At 41.9% G+C, this 19,657-nt stretch overlaps 1 protein-coding gene across 2 annotated transcripts; it reads left to right on the top strand.

The window, feature by feature from the left end:
- The first annotated feature begins 2,870 nt into the window (after positions 1–2,870).
- nicn1 (nicolin 1) lies at positions 2,871–8,826 on the top strand. 2 transcript variants are annotated; one of them, XM_077008021.1, is made up of 7 exons: positions 2,871–3,001; positions 3,421–3,555; positions 4,268–4,450; positions 5,585–5,698; positions 6,138–6,206; positions 6,618–6,722; positions 7,334–8,826. In XM_077008021.1, the coding sequence occupies exons 2-7, from the start codon at positions 3,430–3,432 to the stop codon at positions 7,373–7,375; spliced, it is 639 nt and encodes a 212-aa protein (XP_076864136.1). In that variant the 5' UTR covers positions 2,871–3,001; positions 3,421–3,429; the 3' UTR covers positions 7,376–8,826. The 2 variants fall into 2 exon arrangements, with proteins under 2 accessions (XP_076864136.1, XP_076864128.1); XM_077008013.1 differs by lacking the exon at positions 2,871–3,001 and adding an exon at positions 3,074–3,268.
- The last annotated feature ends 10,831 nt before the right edge of the window (positions 8,827–19,657 follow it).

The following is a 19,657-nucleotide window of genomic DNA, read 5'->3' as shown; positions in this document are numbered from 1 at the left end:
TGGGAACTCTGAGACATATTTCTTAAATGAAAGACATTAGCTCAATGTGTTCCATGAACATCCATCCATTTCACTGTAGCACAGCACAAACAAATCAAGGGGAATCCTGATCCTTAGAGTATGTCGTGATTAAGCATGCTTAATTATAACCCCTGGCAGCAGAGGGGCACTGTTACAGGAGAGATGTACTGAAGTACACTGGAGCAGCTTAAAGGTGTTTATTTAACCAATCAAACCAATCAGTGTGTAAGCAGGGCAGTCTGGTAGCTCACCCTGCACTACCCGAGCAAGGCTGGCCAATCATGGAGTCTTGCTGCCCTCTGTCTGTGGCTTGAGGATCTGAACGCATCAAAGCTGCAGATCCAGCCGTCCGAGCGTGAAGTGCTGAGACCTGTTTTGTTAGCTTTCCCAGCTTAAGCATTAAAAGTGTTTTGAAAATGCATGTACTTTAAGACTACTTGACTGTTTCTACGAGAGCACTGGGGAAAACCCTTATCTAAAGGTCCTTTTTGAAGTTGGCAATGATAAAAGGTTATAAGGAATATTACTGTGGCTTTAAATAAATCTATAAAAACTGTACAACTTGTAATGAGTAACGTCTTAAAACAAATGCAAGAAAATGTGACATTTTCAAAGTATCACATCTTAATCAAACAATACATAAATATAATTTGTCACATACCCAATATAAATGTATAAAACAAATTAAAATACAGTATTAGTCAAGCTGAGGTTTCAGGCTCCAGTATGTATATACATACATATACATAATCACTGACTTGCTAAACAGTGATATAATTTGTGAGCTTCTAATCACAAATGTCAATTTTCCAAAGCAAAACACAAATGCTATAAGCACACATGACATTGTTCAATACAACAGTGTCCTAGACATCAGTAGCTTATGAAAATGTGTGCATATTTTAGGCATTGTTTCATTTATAGTATACTGTATATTCTAAAATATTCTTCATTCATGTTAATTATTATCTATGTGGATTCACCATTATTGTCAGCACTGCAGCACAGTACATATATGTTTACAACAGAACTTTTGCATTGAAGAAAGGAAATTGCATCAGTGCAATGTTTTAATTGTAGTACAAATCTATCATAATCAATACAACAAGTCAAGTCAAACTTTATTCCCACGTCAACCAGTAAGGTTGATAGGAAATGTGTAGCTATGTCATCAGGAAAACACGAGAACAGTGACATCACAAACAGAACAGGGTATTCAAATAAGAAAAAATGCAAATGATGTTAAAAATCATTTCATCAAATGGCATACAAATTATCATGGAATGATGATGAAACATGCGCATATAAGAATAATCCATTAGCTAAAATAGCACTTACTCTTGTAGGAAGTGGGCACTGGTTATGTGTGCTGTTTTAAAGTCCTGGAGTGTGTTTCCCAAAGGGAGCAATTCAAACAGGCTATAATCTGGGTGGGAAGTTATTTTAAAGAAATTTTGTTCCATTTGTTGCATGTGAATGGAATAAATATCAGAGAGAGATGGTAACTGAATTCCAATGATCATAGAAGCTATGCATTCATTTTTATTTAGCCAATCCCTTCCTGGGCTGTGATGGTACTGAACCAGACTGTTATTGATCAAGTACACCCAGGTCAGATTACTGCAGGAATGAATTGTAGGATTTCCTCACTCATTATCACTCTGCATTTGTTGAGCTGGCCCAAAAAAGGATATTTGGTGAGCTTTATTCATGATAGAAGTAGCTTTATCCTCATGTTTTCCCAAAGATGCTGGAGCCAGCGAACGTTAAAGCTCCCTTCCCACACTACCTTCGGGCCATTCATGAAGGCAGCAGCTCCTTACTGCCTACCCTAAAGTCTATGATCCTCCATTTTGGTCACATTGGTTATAAAACCTGTCAATCACATGGGCAGGTTTCTACTGGGAGGCTGACATAATTAGGAGAAACAAGCCGAATGTTGTCTGCAAAGTTGTATAGTCTTACAAAATCCACAATGAGACAGTTGTTTGTATAAAATAAATATGAATGGAACACAATAACAAAAAAGACCGTCAAATCTGTGTGGGGCTCCTGTGCTTATGTTCAAGGGTTTTGAGTATCTGTCATTGATTTTAACCACCAGCAATGTTTTAGGTAGTTCACCTTTCTGAAAGGAATGTTTTTCTATGTGCAGGGGCAGCAGGGTTGCCAACTGCCAACAGATTCAATGTTATATCGCCGGTGGATGACGCCAGAGCTAGCGAACTTGAATCATATATGTGGATCTGAGGTAAATAAACTGGATTTTTTTTTCGGCGTGAGATATCGGAAGTGTGGCGTGAGAGCGTGTGAAAACGGTCAAATGCGTGTGTCTCACGCTCAATGCGTGAGAGTTGGCAACCCTGAGGGGCAGTGTTCTCAAGTCTCACGCATTGAGCGTGTGACACACGCATTTTACCGTCTTCACACGCTCTCACGCCACACTTTTCACACGGCGAAAAATTTTTTTATTTACCTCTGATCTATATATATATGTCGCCCTTCACTGGCGATCGATCGCGAAATACAACAACGTCCCCCCCCCCCCCCCCAACAACTTACGTTCGCCACCGACTCTCACACTCTGAAATGAATTCAAAACTGTGCAGGGGGGTTTTAAGCTGAGCCAGTGCTGAGTCTCAACAGCCTGTCTTTGCTGAAGAGTGGATGAGTAACAACACTAACATTTAGGAAGTTTAGGTGTGTGTGTGGAGGAGCAGGGAGCAATAGGGGTAGTTCGGGTTTAGATATAGTTTCAGAAAATAGCCCAGTTACCCGCCCAGATATTCTATATGAAATTAATCAGATTTGTTTGTCATGCATCCCTGTTACTCTCTGGGGATCACAGGGGCGTTCAGACCGGACCGCCTCCGAGTCGACTAGAAACGGCACGTAGCCTATCTGTAATCGGCAAGCCCTCTGGAACCGCAGAGGTGGTGAATGGTGTTTTTTATTAATCGACACTAAGCAGTTCCTCAAGGTATGAAAACATCCAGCACTGACTCGGCTCAGGCTTGAGGTGAAGTTGGCCCTTTAAGAAAACGTGTCGCCATGGTTGCCCAGACCGGAAGAAGCTCGTGCCTGTAAACCAATCTGCATGCATAATAATGCTCCGAAGAGTTTTGTAGCCAGCTATCCTTCTCTTAAGTTATGTTACCTATATTTACTTGCTTGTTGAAACCTTTAGTGCACATATGATGCAAACATATTGTACTAGAAGAGGCATTTTGCAGCGATCCTATATTAGGTAATAATCACTGTCCAGCACAGGAGTACGCGAGTCGGTTAGCTGCCTAGACTAATGTCATATTTTCATCATATTCCTGTGATGTAATGCAACTAACCCGTTGCTTTAAAAATCTGGCAGCGCTGATGTTTTTTATTATGCTGCTCGTCCAGGTTTTCATCATGACTGGTACTCCGGTGGACTGCACCGTGAAGTCTCCGGTAGCACTGAAGATCGGGGATGCGGTGTCGGACGTGTTCTGTCCGGGCGTGTGTATAACGGACGTGGTGCTGGGACAGCCGGAGAACGCAAGTATTTATTTTACACACACACGCCGAGAAGCTCGCCTTGCGTCTGGTACACGGCCGATCTGAAGGTGTCAGGTGGTGTAGGCTTCGGGTATGTTCACACGCTGCTTGGCTTGGATGGAAGACCGATGTGATAACGTCCAAACCCCCAGGCACTGGGACAAAACCTGAGGAGGAGATAAAAATATCTTATTTTAGTGTAGGAGGCAGACACCGGTGTTGGCTCACGAATACAGTTTGGCTTGTTTTCAACAGTGAGTGTTTGTTATGTTCTGGAAAGGGGACATTTCTGAGAGGTGGAAGAGAACTTCTTAAGATACGTCAGCACTACAGTAGTCACAGGATCTCAACTGAAGTGCACTGATCACCAAATAGACAGGATTTCTGACTTCTGAAGTCGGCACTGAGTAGTCCAAGGGCCAGTTTAATAGCTTTTATTGAGTGAATTTCCCCTTTTAAAGTCATAACTGTGATAATTCACTATAAAGTTGATGGTAAATGTTTCTCATTAATTTAGCAAATTTCTTTCTAAATCATGTGACATCCTTTGCATTCTAACAGCTAACCTGTAAGAGCGTTAAGAGCGTTATGGTGAATAAGTGTGGTGTCTAACTTGAGCTGAGACTGAGGCTCTGAATTCCTATTGCTTTTTTCTGGTCCAACTCAGTACTGTGGTCTGAGACTGACTTCTTGTTCCCCACTGGTGATCTAGATTCAAGAGATCTCCTTCAAGAACTACTACACCGCCTATCTGACAGTGCGCGTGTTGAGGAGGGAGGGAGTTGCTGAGGACAGCCGTGCCAAGTGGGCCACCTGTGTGAGAAACCACTGCCTGATGGCCGACCCCCACACTGAGGCAGCCTCACAAGACTACTTCTCCATCTACAGACAGCAGGTCAGGCTTGGGTGAGTGGGGTGGGGTGGGGTGGGGTGGGGGGTTCAGGGAGGAAGAAAGCAAGTGACCGAGAGTTGCCATTTTCTTTCTGTCAGGTTATGTCAGACATGAAGCAAAAATATATTCCATTGAAAGATTTGTGTAGAAAGAGGTTAGAGTGTGAGGGAGTGCAGGAAGGGTATTTAAAGAGGAACTTGTGGGGAATTTTAATTCTGCAATCCATCACTGAAGGGAAAGGAGAAAGAAAATTAGAACTGCTGCAATGATGACACTAGCTCTGCGTTCTCTACATTTTTGGGGGGTCATTCCAGCTTACTTCTCGAGGAAAGCCATTTGCTCAGACTTATCTCCTTAATTTGGTGACATCAGTCTCCTTGACGCTATTATATGTGGTTTTGGAGGTTGACTAATGCAATGCTAATATGTCAGTGTACACAGATTAACTGTGTTAAAAAGTCAAATAAATCAGAGCCCTGTGCTGTGTGTGACTGATCAAATGCACATCGACACTGTACCCCAGCCAGTCCAGACCTGCACAGAGCTGTCTGATCTCCGACAGCAAACCAGCACTTGTGTAACTTAAATGTTACATTTCCTTTAAGGAGAAAATCTCATCTCCTGACGGTTCATGGGCATTCAAAGCCAAGATTTAACAGCATATGTCCAGCAGACACTGTGAGCAGATTTATGGTTCATGTTGGGAGCATCTGGGCCAGCGTGCGGATGTGTCGTGAGTGTGCCCACAGGGTGCAGCCGTCTCGTGATTTTGACTTGTGCATTTTTTCATGCGAGACGTGCAGAGGTGTTATGCTGTCTTAGCAAAAAAAAGCACTATCAACAGTGTTAACAACACTAAAAAAAAAAACGCAATGGTAAAAAAATTTATTAAAATTTTCTTCAGTGATTTTTTTTTTTTTTTCTTTTCAACAACACATAGTTAATTTTATTTGATGTTAATTAGAACATCAACAAAAAACCTGAATGTAAATGTGTATGCGTCGGCTCTAATGAGCTTTGGTTGGAAGCCTGGATGTGATCGTGTCTGGACGTGATCGTGAATGCTCCTGACTGTGTTTACCAGAGGCCCCTTTTCCTCGGTGTGTGTGTGTGTGTGTGTGTGTGTGTGTGTGTCAGATGTTGACGCAGCCTGACAACGTCACCATGGTGAGGATCATACAGCGGCAGCCTTCGTCGGTCTGGCTCGGGTTCTCCATCGACGAGATCAAGATCTACTCCACTGCTCAAGAGGTGAGAGCGGGACCAGGGGCGTCCCTCCTGAGGATGTGCTTTAAATGTCCATGTCCTTTATGGATTTGATTGACGGGAGATAGGTCCCACTCCATCCCCCCAATTTTTTTAATAGTAGCCAGTTTCTGCCCATTAAGTAATTCTTCCTTGTCACATGACAGCTGCCAACCAGTCACTTTTTTTTTTAGCTACGCCTCAAGCAACATCAGGGAGGTAGTGTAACACACTCGGAAGATGGCACTTTCCCCCCCACATATGCTTGAGCTCACTGGAGTCTGTGATTGGCTTGTTTCTCTATAACTGACAGGAAAGAGAGCGTGAGACCCCTCCCTTCCTGAGAGAACGGTCAATTTTGCTCTCTCAGGCTCCGGGCCTCAGATGAGATATGTCACAATCTTTTATATTGAGTTGTTATTGCTCTGTCTTTTCCATCTCCCAGGACTCTGAGAGAGATGTTCCCTCCTGGTTGTCTACCAACCCACCTGTCGAAGAGCCTCTTGATTTGAATGTAAGTGTTTCAGCGTTCTGCTGCATTCTGGGAGATTGCATTGGTGGCCCCAAGCCCTGCGTGATCTAGCGCACCGAGCTTCAGATCAAGGCCACAAGGAGATGGTCTCCAGCGTCTCACTGGCGCTGTGTGTATAATGCAGAGTATTTTCAGTAAAGCCTTCATGGTCCATTCTCCTTTGCTTAATTATGATGGCTAATATCCATCACCCTCTACTGCTGCATACGCTCGGATGTTCATGGAATGACTGAAGGAGGCGATACCTCACCGCCCGAGGTTGTGACCAAGGGTGCCTCAGAGCCTCGACCACACTCCTCTGACATTTCCTTTGATCTTTAATTGATTTATCACTGCTGTTGACTGTGCACCGATATTTGAGCTTCTGAACCCGGACCTGCTCTGTCCTGCCAGGGCCTTCCTGACCCGGACGAGGTGTCGGCCAGCATCCAGCAGATGTGGGCCCTCACCGAGGTCATGCAGTCCAGCCAGACCACAGCATCCGTGGGCCGCTTCGACGTGAGTCAGCCACAGCTAGCATCATTCACTCATCATCTAGGGATATTTCTGAGACGAGTTACTACAGACAGCAAATAATATAAAATAATCAAATTGGAAAATCTCACATACATATATAATTGAGGACGAATTTGCCACTTTTAAAAATTGAGACATTGTAAAAAATCCTGATGGGTTAAAATATTGCATCTCATCGTGCAAACAACGAGATAGTGGAGACCAATTTCATGTTTATCCTGAGCTGAACAGAGTGGACAGTGTGCGCATCGATTGCCTCCCTGAATCCACTACGCAGATCGGCTTCTCAAACACGTCTGTAAGAAACTGTTGATTTCTGTGGTCAGGACGTCATGGTGGTTTGTGTGGAATGACAAACAAACTTTGTGACACTTCTCCTAAACAAAAACTTTCAGCAGATCCTGGGATTATTCAGTTTGCATACCACCCGACAGCCAGAGATTTGTAGTTTTGTAGCGTACAGTTAAAAGAAAAGAGGTAGTTGATCAAAACACCTTGTTAAAGCCCTTGGCAAACACCTTGGTTATTTTGTCATCCACCTCCTTCCTTCTGAGGTCTTCCTGACGAGTACACCTCTCCTTCTCAATTCACAGGTGGATGGTTGTTATGACATCAACCTGCTTTCTTACACATGACGACACACAGCATGAAGCATGTGAACAGGAGAGTCCGTGACACATGTGCTTAGACTAGGGCTGGAAAAATCACCATTGCTTTATCATTAAGTGGTAGGAGACCATTTAAGACATGACCTAGGACCAGTAATAATGCCAAATGCTTTGAAGGTATTTCTGTATTTATGTATTTATTTAATGTTTTGCTACAGTGGTGTTCTCCATTAAGTGCTAGAAAAAAAGTCCTTCAAAGGCAAAGTGAGCTCGTTTTCAAATATGTGCACAGTATAAAAAATGCATTGAACCGCTTTTTTAATTTAATAAATATAAAACATTGGGAACAGTGTCTACAGCTTCCATTGCTAATATCTTCCCAGAGTTAGTGCTCTGTAGACTTTGGTTAAAACAACAGTCATTAGCAAAACAAGCAGCACTGCTCATGTTTCCTCTTATTTCATGTAATGAGAGATTGGCCTTGAATACGGTTTTACAATTTTCAGGCTATTAAGCTTCTATCTTCAAATTCATGTATCATTAAAAAATTATAGCTGCATTTCTCATTCGTGGCTGGAAATGGGTCACCGTACAGAGAAGTTCATCACTTTTCTATATTAAATTATTCAATTACTTTAGTCATTTTCATTAACTTTGTCAGACCTGCCTGCTTGTATCTGCTTATCTTTGTCCTCTTTCAATCTGGAATGCCCCGTGTCAACATTTACTTCCAGACATTCATTAATCTGCTAATCTCCATTTAATTACATTCTAAGGTGTTCCGCGTAGCTTGCATAATCGGTTAATAATGTAAGTCTAAAAGTAGAAAATCCCACTCCTGTTTTAATGGAGGCTCAACTATCTCTTGAGATCTGTCTATTTCCTTTTTTTATGTTAATGAAATGCTTCTTTGTGTTAATTAATACTCAGTGTCGTATCTGTGGTTGCCAGGCAGTAATCAAGAGTGGAGAGACCTCCTTATGCTAATCACTGTAAATCAGGCGTTGGCATGCGAGCGCCCCCCCGCCTGCCTCTCTTGGCGTCCCCCTCACGCTGCACGTACCACCAGCCCTGCCACGTTAGTACCAAACGTGACCGCACACTCCACAGCCTCCCTGTTGCATGTAGGAGGAAGAACTTCTCAATGCGTTCGCATCAGCTCCTTTTTAATTATGCGCATGCAAAGTGATCATGCAGGGCAGTCATGGCCTGGTGGTTAGGGAACTGGTCTTGTGACCGGAGGGTTGTGGGTTCGATTCCCAGACCTGAGGCCATGACTGAGGTGTCCTTGAGCAAGGCCCTTAACCCTCAATTGCTCAGTTGTATAAAAAATTAGATAAAAATGTAAGTATGCCAAATGCCGTAAATGTAAATGTCATGCAAATTGACCACGGCCCTTGTATTTGCATAATTATTTGACGGTAAGTGTTGGAACTCTAATGTACTCTGGACTGTCTGACTATTAAATACCACCTCAAAGTCTTTTCAACACTATTGTCTTTATTGACTTAAAAATATTTCAATGTTATTTATCCTTGGCTTGGTGACACCTACACTATCAAGTGTATAAGACTGTATAAACATATTCAAAAAGTATAGGTGATGGTACAAAAAGAGTATTACAGTTATTTAAAAACATACTAAATATTTCAGAGTATAAATGTTTAGATCAAAATATCCAGTAAAAACTTTCAGGTGTAGATTTTTAATCTACATATTGTCCGCAAAATCCACCAGATGGCAGTAGAGCTACACACTGGGGAAAAACTTCCATGGAAAGAAATGGAAGCAAAATGTTTTGGTCGTTTGAACTTTCCTTCCCTTTGGCTATAATTTAAACTCTACATTATTCACAATCTCTAAGCAGCTGCACAGAATCTCTCTCATTGCTCATTATCTCTAGTTTCATTTCTGCATTCTGTGCCCGTGTAAACATACTTAAAACATGTCCAACCCTGAAACGGGCCTCCATGGAGAAGAGCTGAAATACTGTTGGTCTCTGTGAGAGGAAGCAGTTTAGATCTTCATGTGCACAGGAAGTGAGAAGAACTGGAAGAGGTTCTAATGGGCCTGGTCTGACCAGTTCGGGGGTTTTCTAGCGTGCTCTTAAGCATGCCGGTTAGTAAATTTCAGATTGCTCAGTATGCACTGCACACCACCCCCTTCCTCACGGACCACCATCATCCGTATGTTGGAGCTCATGGTATTGACAGAGTGCTGAAACGAATGGCTCAACCAAGGATTTACAACCCAGCTGTTGTGAAACACATCGGTCTTTCAATCTCGTTTGGCTTTTTGCAGTTGGTGTGAGTGTGGTTTTCCTGACTTGTTTGTATGTTGTGTGAGCTGGGAGCGCACTGCTGACCTACGATTCTGTCAGAAGGATGTGTTGCTCCAGCATCTGTCGTGATGTGTGAGCTGCTTATGAAAGTCCTGCTTTGGACTTTCTCTGGATTTCCTGTAAGCCACGCTGCTGGGCATCTTTGGATGTCAGGTTTTTTTTTTTGTTGTTTATTTTAAAATTCTTTCTCCTGGTCCCTCATTTTTTGCAGCAAACCACACTATTTTAGTTGAATCTTTTCAGTTTCATAGAGCATCACCTTTTGTAAATTAGATAGATGGTATTTTCGCATAGCAGTAAGAAGAAACTCATTCATTAAAACATTAATCAAAACTGGGTTTTGAAGATTCCAAATAGGTGTTATTTTTTAGTCAATCAAGACTGCACTGTACTGATCCAACAGTGATTCCCCAGGAACGATGACCTTTGTTCTAATAGACAATCACCCAGCTTGATATGTAGCTTTAGCCCTGTCGGGGAGCCAGTAAATTAAACTCTAATTGACGAGGGGAAGAAAATCTTTAAAAGTCTTTGTGCATTTGTATCAGTGCTGTATTTAATGTGTGTTTCAGGGCACAGTGCTGCCATGTTGTTGTGATGTATAAATACCCTGGAAATTACTACAATGTAGCCATTTTGATTCCATAATACTTGCTGTAATGCCTAAAATACGACATGGACCAAAATATCTAGCCGAACATTGTCTTGCTCTAGTAGGCTTCAGTCTTCAGCTCATATAGTGCCTCACTAGTGTTAAGGAGCTTGTGGATTAGTGATCGACAGTGAATTTACCAGAAAGGAACAAATCTAAGGTAGGGTTGAATTTCTATTGACGTGTCACTGGTTGCTTCAGACAGCTTAAGGAGTGTATATAACACTGTTTGTCAAGGACTAAGGGTGGCATTGTGAACAGAGTGGTTAACATAGCAAATCCATATCTAAGTGACCCATTTCAGGGAGCTAAGGAGTGGGTAAAAGATGATATACATTATCATGAATTGATTATGATGCTCTTCTGCACATATGGAGTCGTCCAGAACACCAAACAGCTGAATGCTTTTAAACATCTTTGTTATAAAAACAATCATAGAGCCAGTAAACCACAGTCAGTAGTGTCATACTGTCATATTAAAATGCAGCTATAGCATTAGTAGGAAAATCATCAGATTAATTGTTTGGCAGAAATGATAATGCACACATGCTTGGCTTCGTCAGTGTGGGCGATCCTCTGTGTCCGGCGCCGGAGCAAGCTGAGGCACGGGGCCCTCCCAGAAGTGCACCCGGCCTTTGATGTCGGACCGGGCGACCCACATGTGAAACCGCTCTGCCTTGTGCATTTTAATGAAGTCCGTTGGCGCGAGACATTCCGGCACAATGGGAATGCTCTTCCGTTCTCACCGCAAAGAGAAACGCACAGATGTGGCTTCACACACGTCCCTCTGCCCCCCACAGAATGAATTTCCTTCTCGAAAAAGACATGCTAAAGAACTAATTTTAGCTGGCATTGATGGGCTGTCCAACATAATAAGACTTAATTGTCATCTTTACCATGCCCAGAGCTGGCCTGCAGACTCCTATTTTTCCTTGAGACCCGTAAAATTGGCCGGAGTCTTAACTTTAATTGGAGCAGGAATGAAGGCAGACTTATTCAGGACTGACCAAGTGAATCCAGCCCGAGTTCCTCTGACGAGCAGTATTTGAATTCAATATCGTCATGACATGCACTATTAAGTTTGGCAGGATGGTGTATTAGCTGTGAAGAAACAATTAGTTTCTGCATTAAACAAAGAAAAGGTCTCCGCCCAAAATGGAGCAGGTATTTAGCGGTGAAATCATTAGGCTGCATAATCACTGTTGGCCCAGTGGTCTGCGCTTGCTTGCTGTTTCAACAGCCCCAGTTGATTCAGCTCCGTTGATCCTAAAAAAACCTTCGAGTGGAACTCCATGGTGATTATTTGTTTCCAAGTTAGATTTCCTTGATACTGGAAAGTGCAGATCTAATACATAATTACTTCAAATGTGTTGCTGGAATGGTTTGGTCTATATGTGCTGAGCCCACACTATCTGATAAATGGTGCTGACTGGACCAGATCTCAGATATAGAGTCACAACGTTTGTAATGCTCTGGAAATAAAACCTTTTTACTTTTTAATGTTCTTATTTTAACTCCATTAGTCTTTCAGTATACGTCACAAAGCCAAGATCAATTCCAGCATGAGCAGCACAGATAAGGGCGTAGCAGAGGATTCTGGGTCCCCACCACACGGTGCTGGGTGAAGTCCTTTTTAAATATATATATTGGTGAGGCAGTCTCGGCTCACAAACCCCATCCCCAGTGCCCCCGTGTGCTGTTCCACTATGCCAGTGGGTACAGTCCAAACACTTGGCTACCTTGTTACTAGATTGTTACTTTATAATATAATTCTTGGCAAATATTTATTACAGTTACATTGTGTGTGTGTGTACATTGTGTACACTGTTTTTATATTGCAATTACACTATATTAGTTGTACAAGCATTTACTTACAAAATCCACCTTCTTCCTATTGCTTCTGCATTCTCTTTGTGTTTGAGCACTATCAGAATGACATTCTTCGACTCTTGAGATAACAGCGCTCTTGCAGGTTGTCCTGGACAAAAACATCTGTTGAATGCTGCAGATATATATGTAAGTGTAAAAGGCGGACACCTGACTGTATCATGATGGTGTTGACATGCATTACAGGTACATTCATGGCTTGGTTCAGAATGCACAGGTGATTCTGGAATATTATGCAACAAAAATACTTCCGTTGCCCATTCCAGTCATTTCTGCTTACCGTTGTCCTGAGACGGCAATTTTAATTATTATTATTTTTATCTATTTTTATTTTTTCTGTCAATCCCGACCCTAACCCAGTCACCTAGCCAGCTACAGAACACCTAGAGCTAAACAAATTCATACTGCTGTTTGTGAACCCTGATTGGTATAATCTACACCTAGAGATGGTTGTGAAGCCAGCGGCGTGCGTGTGGTAGCCTGTGTTGGGTCAGCCTTTATCTGCACGTGCACCTTCCCACTCCAGGACTGGTGTTAAAACTGAGAAGCACTGGAACTGTGAATATGAACCTGACTTCCCTGAGCGCCACCACTGCGTCACCCCAGCACACCTGCCCCCAGACCTCCCTTTGTGGCTGGACTCTCCACCCTACACCACCACACCTAATGCCCCCAGGCCCCTGCCCATCTAGCTGTTTCAGCATTACGTTCTTCAACACTTGGTTTAGAGGAAGGGACGAGGATCAGGCATCCATCAGATTACTTCCTGTTTTTCTTTTTCTTTTTTCGTGAATGAGGTTTAACTACTGCAGTCGTGGCTCCTCCCTTGTGCTGTATCATGAGTTTCATATTAGTTTATGTGCTTACTAAATAATTCACAGTATGTACTTAGAATGCTGTGGGATTAATGGCTGAATAAAAAGCCTGTTGTTTAAGGCCATTCCAAATTGTGAGGGCAATGAAGGTAATTTTGTGTTTGCCAAATGAGCTAGAATTAAAGAATGAAAGATTATAAAGATCACAGGAATTAAGGATTATAACAATGAGACAAAAGAACAGAATGTGATTGGAATGTGATTACGTTTAGGTGAACATAACTGGGATGAATTACCTCTCTAAGGTAATGAATTATGATGAATTAAATTCTAGTTATAGTATTAGAGAATAAATACCTTCTAAAGTATTTATAGTATAAAGTAGTCGTGGTATAAAGTATTTATAGTATAAAGTAGTCATGGTATAAAGTAGTTATGGTATAGTAATTATCTGCACTTCTCAGTTTCTATGTCAAACGTTCTATCCAGCTTGTTTTTATTATGGACCTTTCGATTCTGGCCACCTTTCAGAAAGCGAACTGCATTTGAATTGAATGTAAATGAGATTGACCACTTCACCACTATGACTTACTTTTTTTCCTTTAATGATCTCCTTTGTTGCCTTGGCAACTTCTTGAGTCAGTGTGTTGGTGCACAGAGGTATTACCCAGTGCATTACGGAGGTTTTTCCAGCAAATAACAAACAATATAGCCTAGGTCTGTATAGTCACAGAATAACTGTAGTTTTACCATGTTCAGATACACCAATAAATACGAGTGAAATGACTCCAGACACTGTTGTGCATAGCCAAGTCAAGACTTCTGCAGGGTTCAGTATTTCACAGATGTATGATGATGCTCGAAACAAAGAGCTGTTTTCACCTTCTTGCCTCCGAACCCTCTGTGACACCGGTGCGTGTTTACCATTGTATCCTCTGTCCAGAGACCTGTAGCTGTGTGCCATCTTTTGTAAGATGGCCTTTTTGTTTCTGACACTAATGGAACACGTGTGGCTTTGTGAGGGAGACGTTACTGGTGCCCGTGGGGGAGGTTGGGGTTTACCGGTGATCTCAGCGAGAGACGTTTCAGAGATCCTCCACAGCTCTGGGAATATTTCTGTCCTTGAATATGGTCCTGTCACAGATCCCCTGTTATGAGCACTGTCAACCCAACCCGTTTCAACATAGTCTGAATCGTTCATTTCTGAGACGCCTCCTCACCGTGCTTCTGATCTGAATGATTTTCTTTCAGCATCCAAATTGCTTGTCTGTTTTATGGACAGATCTATAATGGTGCCAAACACGAGCCCCAGAGGTAGCGGGCTATCTGAGGACCAAAAGCTGGAGGCTTGTTGTAGTTATTGTGGGCTGTGCCGCCAATACTAATTTCGTGTTTAGATTGATTTGCAGTTCATTTGTTGCACCACTTAAAATAGGACAATTTACAGCTAAATAACAAATCCATAAGATTAAAATATAAAAGGTCGCATACTGTGCTTTTGTAATATGTGACTCTTGTCCTCTTTAAACCAATGAGCTTGGATACACAATAAAAAAAAAAAAAACTATTTAGTGTGCATCACTCTGTTGCGCTGTTGATAGATCTGTTTGTGTGTGGCAGGTGTTGAATTGACTGCCTCCTGGCTTAGAATTCGCAGACAGTGAACAGACATTCCTCTTCCTGTCTTTCTCTCCATCCGTCTGACCGGAGGGGGCTGTGCTAACCCCAGCATTAACCCTAGCAAACTGAAGTACTATTACTCATGTTATCAGGAAGAGGCATTAGAGAACATTGGGGCTGCGTGTCATGCAGTGTGAATATATGCTCCTTTATACCCTTACCAAACATTCATTAGCCAAAGCTAGCAGGCATGCGGTTCAACCCTTCAGTTTGTTGAATGCCTTGTACCGCGTTAGCCGTCCTGTGGTTCTGTGTTTGCGCTCAGGATCCACACGTCTGCGCTAGGCTGGATGTTTTTGGGTGTCGGATCAAACTTAACCCAGTTTGACACGTGGAAAAACACCGCAGTTGTCCTGCAGTACTGGCAGAAGCCTGATCAGAGAACAGTGTTGTGTTGAGGAACCAGCCACGCTATCAGACGTTTGTGACTGTAACACTCCTCACGTGCATTCATAAGATAGACGTCTCTAGTGAATTTGGCCATAAATCCATGTTGTGATTATCCTCTGTATGAATGCTGAAAATGATTACAAAATGTGTTTGGGGACTGAGAAACATATCAGTTAAGATGCGGCTAAGGGATAAATATGTTTGATAAACATTTTCGGTCTAAAATTTGAAGATTGTGTTACCTTTAAGCAGGCCAGTAGTGTACTGGCTAGGGTGCTCACATCCAAGCAATTTCAACAGACACTGTGATCAACAGCGTTGGGATCTGATACGTCACCTTCTCTCTCTCTCTCTCTCTCTCTCTCTCTCTCTCTCTCTCTCTCTCTCTCTCTCTCTCTCTCTCTCTCTCTCTCTCTCTCTCTCTGTGTGTGTGTGTGAAGTGTTTGAAAAGCTTCACTTCATTTTCAGTTTGGCTTAAGTTAATTTTATTGGCCTACAAGTACTGAAATTGTAATGTGTCTTTATGGATGACACTATTAGATACTGCATTACCATGTAAGTGTTCTGTTAGCCAGAGGTGTATCAGGGAAGAGAACTTTAGTGTCTATGGAGCCCTCAATGAGGTGTATCCAGAAACAAATGGCATATTAATCTGGTTAATGAATATTCTCCATCAGTATTTTGTTGCCATGCCCATTGGACTGCCATTTTTAATGAGAGAATAATTATGATAAATGGATTTTTGTCAAAGTTGGTTTTTGAACATGTGATGATAATTCTGGCACAAAATGGATTGATATCTTTCATTTATTTAACACAGGTTTAATAACTGAGCACAAAGCAAGCAACTTTATGGCTAGTTTTATAACTATGAGAATGATTTAATAGCATGCCCTACTGATGTTTGTTTTTGTAAGGTACAATACAGAATGCAGTGCATTTTAATTAGTATTTATTCTGATAATGGTAATTTGAATGATGATCACTGTATTATGCATGGCCACTCCCTCTATTATTATTCTAATTATTAGTTGTGTCTTCAGACTAACATGCATTGTAAAGTGATCTACATAGCAATAAATGTTCCATGTTACTGTGCAATAACAGAGAGGTTTGATTTATTGTTAGCTGCAGTTCTCGTGCATTATGACTCCTGATGCTCCGTGATGCCTTCAAATGCTTTAAAAGGGACAAAGCTTCTTAATCACTGTACTATGTCAGTTATGTCAGATCCAGACTCACCGAGCTGCACCAGTTTGTCACGTTTTGAGTGAACACATCTCGTGGTTTACAATTAAACTAATGGCATCCCAGATCTTCTGCCTCAGGGCACCTGGGGCACATTTATGAGTTTACAGTGTTCATGTGACATCCCACCGCTCAGACATCCCCTGGGTCTGATAGTAAAGCAAATGTAGCATCACTGTCAGGAATCATCTTTCTCTTTTGTCAGTTTCAACCAGTATTCAGGTAAAAATTCTTTTTTATCCTGCATGTTATTTTTCCCAATAAAAAGGTATGTAATTTCGATTAGTAGGTGCTTGTAACAACTTGCTCATTGTACAAATCAACACTAAAGTACTTGTTTAAAGAGTGGACTTTTGAATCATGGGTGTGCAACTGTAGAGTCATGCAGCATACAAGTGTGTAATGATGAATTAACAATACTTATAATTAGTGTGTCAGAACATAAAAAGAAGTCCATTAGGAAAGTATGGTCAGTAGTATTTCATTTGCAAAAGTGCAGTCTTTTCTATGGGGAAATGTTTGTTTGTTTCAACATTAGCAAAACAAGACTTAGTAGGACGTTAACAGTTCTGACCTGAAGGGTGCGTAGTTGTCAAAAGTTTCATGTTAATTGCACTTAAATGCTAACGTTTTCTTTGCATTTCCACACATTCCATTAGCAACGAGAATGCAAAGTTACACATTGAAGCTTTAAGTTTCTCTTGGATTCATCAGTTTTGCCTGAGATAAGATGAAGAAAGCTTTGGTACTAGACTTCTCTGCAAAGCATAAAGGACTGAAAGCGGAGTTGTATTCTTAACGTCGTCCAGAATTTCCCAGTGCCGACTCACTAGACTGACTTCAGTAGTCATTAAAAGTCCCTGGTGCTTTTGTGGAACGCACTCTTTGAAAACTTGTTGAAGGGCAACACGACACTTAAAGCGGATTCTCCACTCCGCGCGAGAGCCAGCGTGCAGAGTTTTGACCAGCAACACCCAACTGAATTGAAGCTTTCAAATCACCCTCTCGTTTTTTGATTGGCGCAGCTACTTTTGCTCATGACGTAAAGTATGACGAAGAAACGTCGACGATGAAAATGGAACTGTTCTAACTATTTTAATGGACGCTTTGAAGGCCTTGAGCTCTGTTGGTTGTCTTCCTGTAGACCAGTAGCCTTGTGCTAAAACGTCTCATCTTCTCTTCTGCTGTGTCTTTGGTCTCACGTCCCCCTTATTTTATTGGCTGGCATAAAACACATCTTAAAATGAAGAGTGTTTTTGATACAGATATCCGTGAAGGCATATTAATTGAGTTAATCGCCTTTATAGAGCGCATCGGACGGGAGTTTGAGTGGGTCGGAGCCAGCAGGAAGCTCGCGCCGACACTGATAGAATAGAGATTGACTGATTATTCATACTCCAGAGAGCATGTGTCCCTGTCTGGGAGAGTCGTCCAAGAGAGACGTGCTCATTAACTGCTAGCAGCCATTTAGGGAAAAAAGTTTCCACAGACGCATATTGTTTGGTTACAGGTTTAATCATCAATCATCCATTGAGAAAAATCTTTATTTTGACTCAGGACATAGGCATTTAAGAACTGAAGCATTCTTCTCTGACTTCTGATACACATTGTCTTCCAGCGAGCTACACGGTTTTTTTTTTTCGTATTAGTTTGATTTAATAGGTCTAAACAGAGTGACACCATTACCTAGCACCAGATGATTCCAGGTGACTTTATAACTGTTTTACAGAATGCAGAATCTACTTTATGTATTGTACAGAAGGTACTGAAAGCATCAGTGCAGATGGAACAAAACACAGGCCCATAATCAACAGCTCCCTTAGAAAGGACTGATGCTGTGTTTGGCACCTTCTTGCTCATATTTTTCTAGAATGGTTTCACTCTGGTTTCATCAAATGTCCCAATAAATGAGTTCACTAAAATCTATCTGAGCTGTGGGCGTCCCTCCTCTGGTGGTGCTCTGGAGGGCATGATGGCTTTTATTCATGTTCTACAAAGATCCGCCTACTTCATCTTATTCAAATATCTCTGAATTTCTTGCAGTGTCTTAGATTTAGACAGAGGAGTGTTAGATTAGGCTTGGAATCAAGTCCTACAGGCATTCAGCTCACTTAAAGTAGGATTGTCTACTCTTGGTAAAACTTTTTTGATTGAAACTAGTCAAATATTTTTTTGTGGCTGTCTTTTCATCTTTTATGACCTATGTTACTCAGAAAATTATGTTTACACAGTGCATACTCGAATTCTCTTTACTTCTGTATTTACACAGCTGCAGGTAGCTGCACTGTAAAAACTAGGAGAAAAATGAAGAGGGAGCCCTCACAACTGCTGATGGAAAAGCGTTCCCTACAGTGCCAGCAGAGGGTGCTAGTGATCTCCACATTGCTTGCTGTGGCTCGCTAGTCGTGTGTGCCTCCACTTGGATCATGTAACCACAGCAACTGAGTTCCCAGCTTGAGGGGAAAATGACTGTTTTGTATAAACTCTCATATCTCAGGGATTCCCCTGTGGGTGAGGAATATGCCCGATTAGATCGTGACCTGCCTACAGCTGGCTTGCTGTTCACGCTACCTTGCCAGCCAGACCGTGGCGATCATAAGCGAATCAAAGGTCCCTGCTGGATATCTGTGTTTCCCTGGTGTTTGTTTTATCTGCTTTTTAGGGACAATGCAGATGTTCTCCAGTACGATCAGGAGACGAGTCTTAGGTCCCCGGAGAGAGTTCTGCATTTGTCCGTTAGTCAGAAATGGAATATCACCCACTAAATGACATCAGATATTAAGAACATATTTTGTAGTGGTTGCCCATGACATATCAGGACTGAGTGCTGAATCGTCCTGGGACCATCCTGAATCATAGTAGCACCATCTTGAATCCTCACAGGGCCATTCTGAGGAGTCATGGGCGTATCTTTAATCTGAGACATTATGGGATCATCACTAATACTGCACAATTGGACTTTTGTCAGAGGTGATCATCTGGGCTTAATCTCATTAGCTAGCCCACCTCCCTGCATAGTGTGAAGGGAATACTAATATTTCTGCATTTACTGCTTAATCTATATAATTCTGAAACCATGCGAGAACATAAAGGATTTGAATGACCTGCTATCTGCCTCCCTTGATAACCGATCAGTGCGGAAAGTATAAGACACAGGATTCAATCAGCAGTTACACCACGTATTAAGAATACATTTGTTGAGTGTCACCAATGCCACGCACATCAAATCACAATGCAAACTTCGGTGTAACAATTCAACTATGTTACATTGCTACGGTATCAACTGTTTGAAACAA

This window comes from Brachyhypopomus gauderio, chromosome 1, assembly GCF_052324685.1.
Source record: "Brachyhypopomus gauderio isolate BG-103 chromosome 1, BGAUD_0.2, whole genome shotgun sequence".
Lineage (NCBI taxonomy): Eukaryota > Metazoa > Chordata > Actinopteri > Gymnotiformes > Hypopomidae > Brachyhypopomus > Brachyhypopomus gauderio.
This window is presented reverse-complemented; position numbering and strand designations above follow the sequence as displayed.

Bases quoted from the DNA above. Each gene is read 5' to 3' on its own strand.
- nicn1 (XM_077008021.1), top strand. From the start codon at position 3,430: ATGACTGGTACTCCGGTGGACTGCACCGTGAAGTCTCCGGTAGCACTG. The intron at 4,451-5,584 runs GTCAGGCTTGGG...TGTGTGTGTCAG, and splicing joins TCTCCATCTACAGACAGCAG to ATGTTGACGCAGCCTGACAA. The intron at 6,207-6,617 runs GTAAGTGTTTCA...CTGTCCTGCCAG, and splicing joins AAGAGCCTCTTGATTTGAAT to GGCCTTCCTGACCCGGACGA.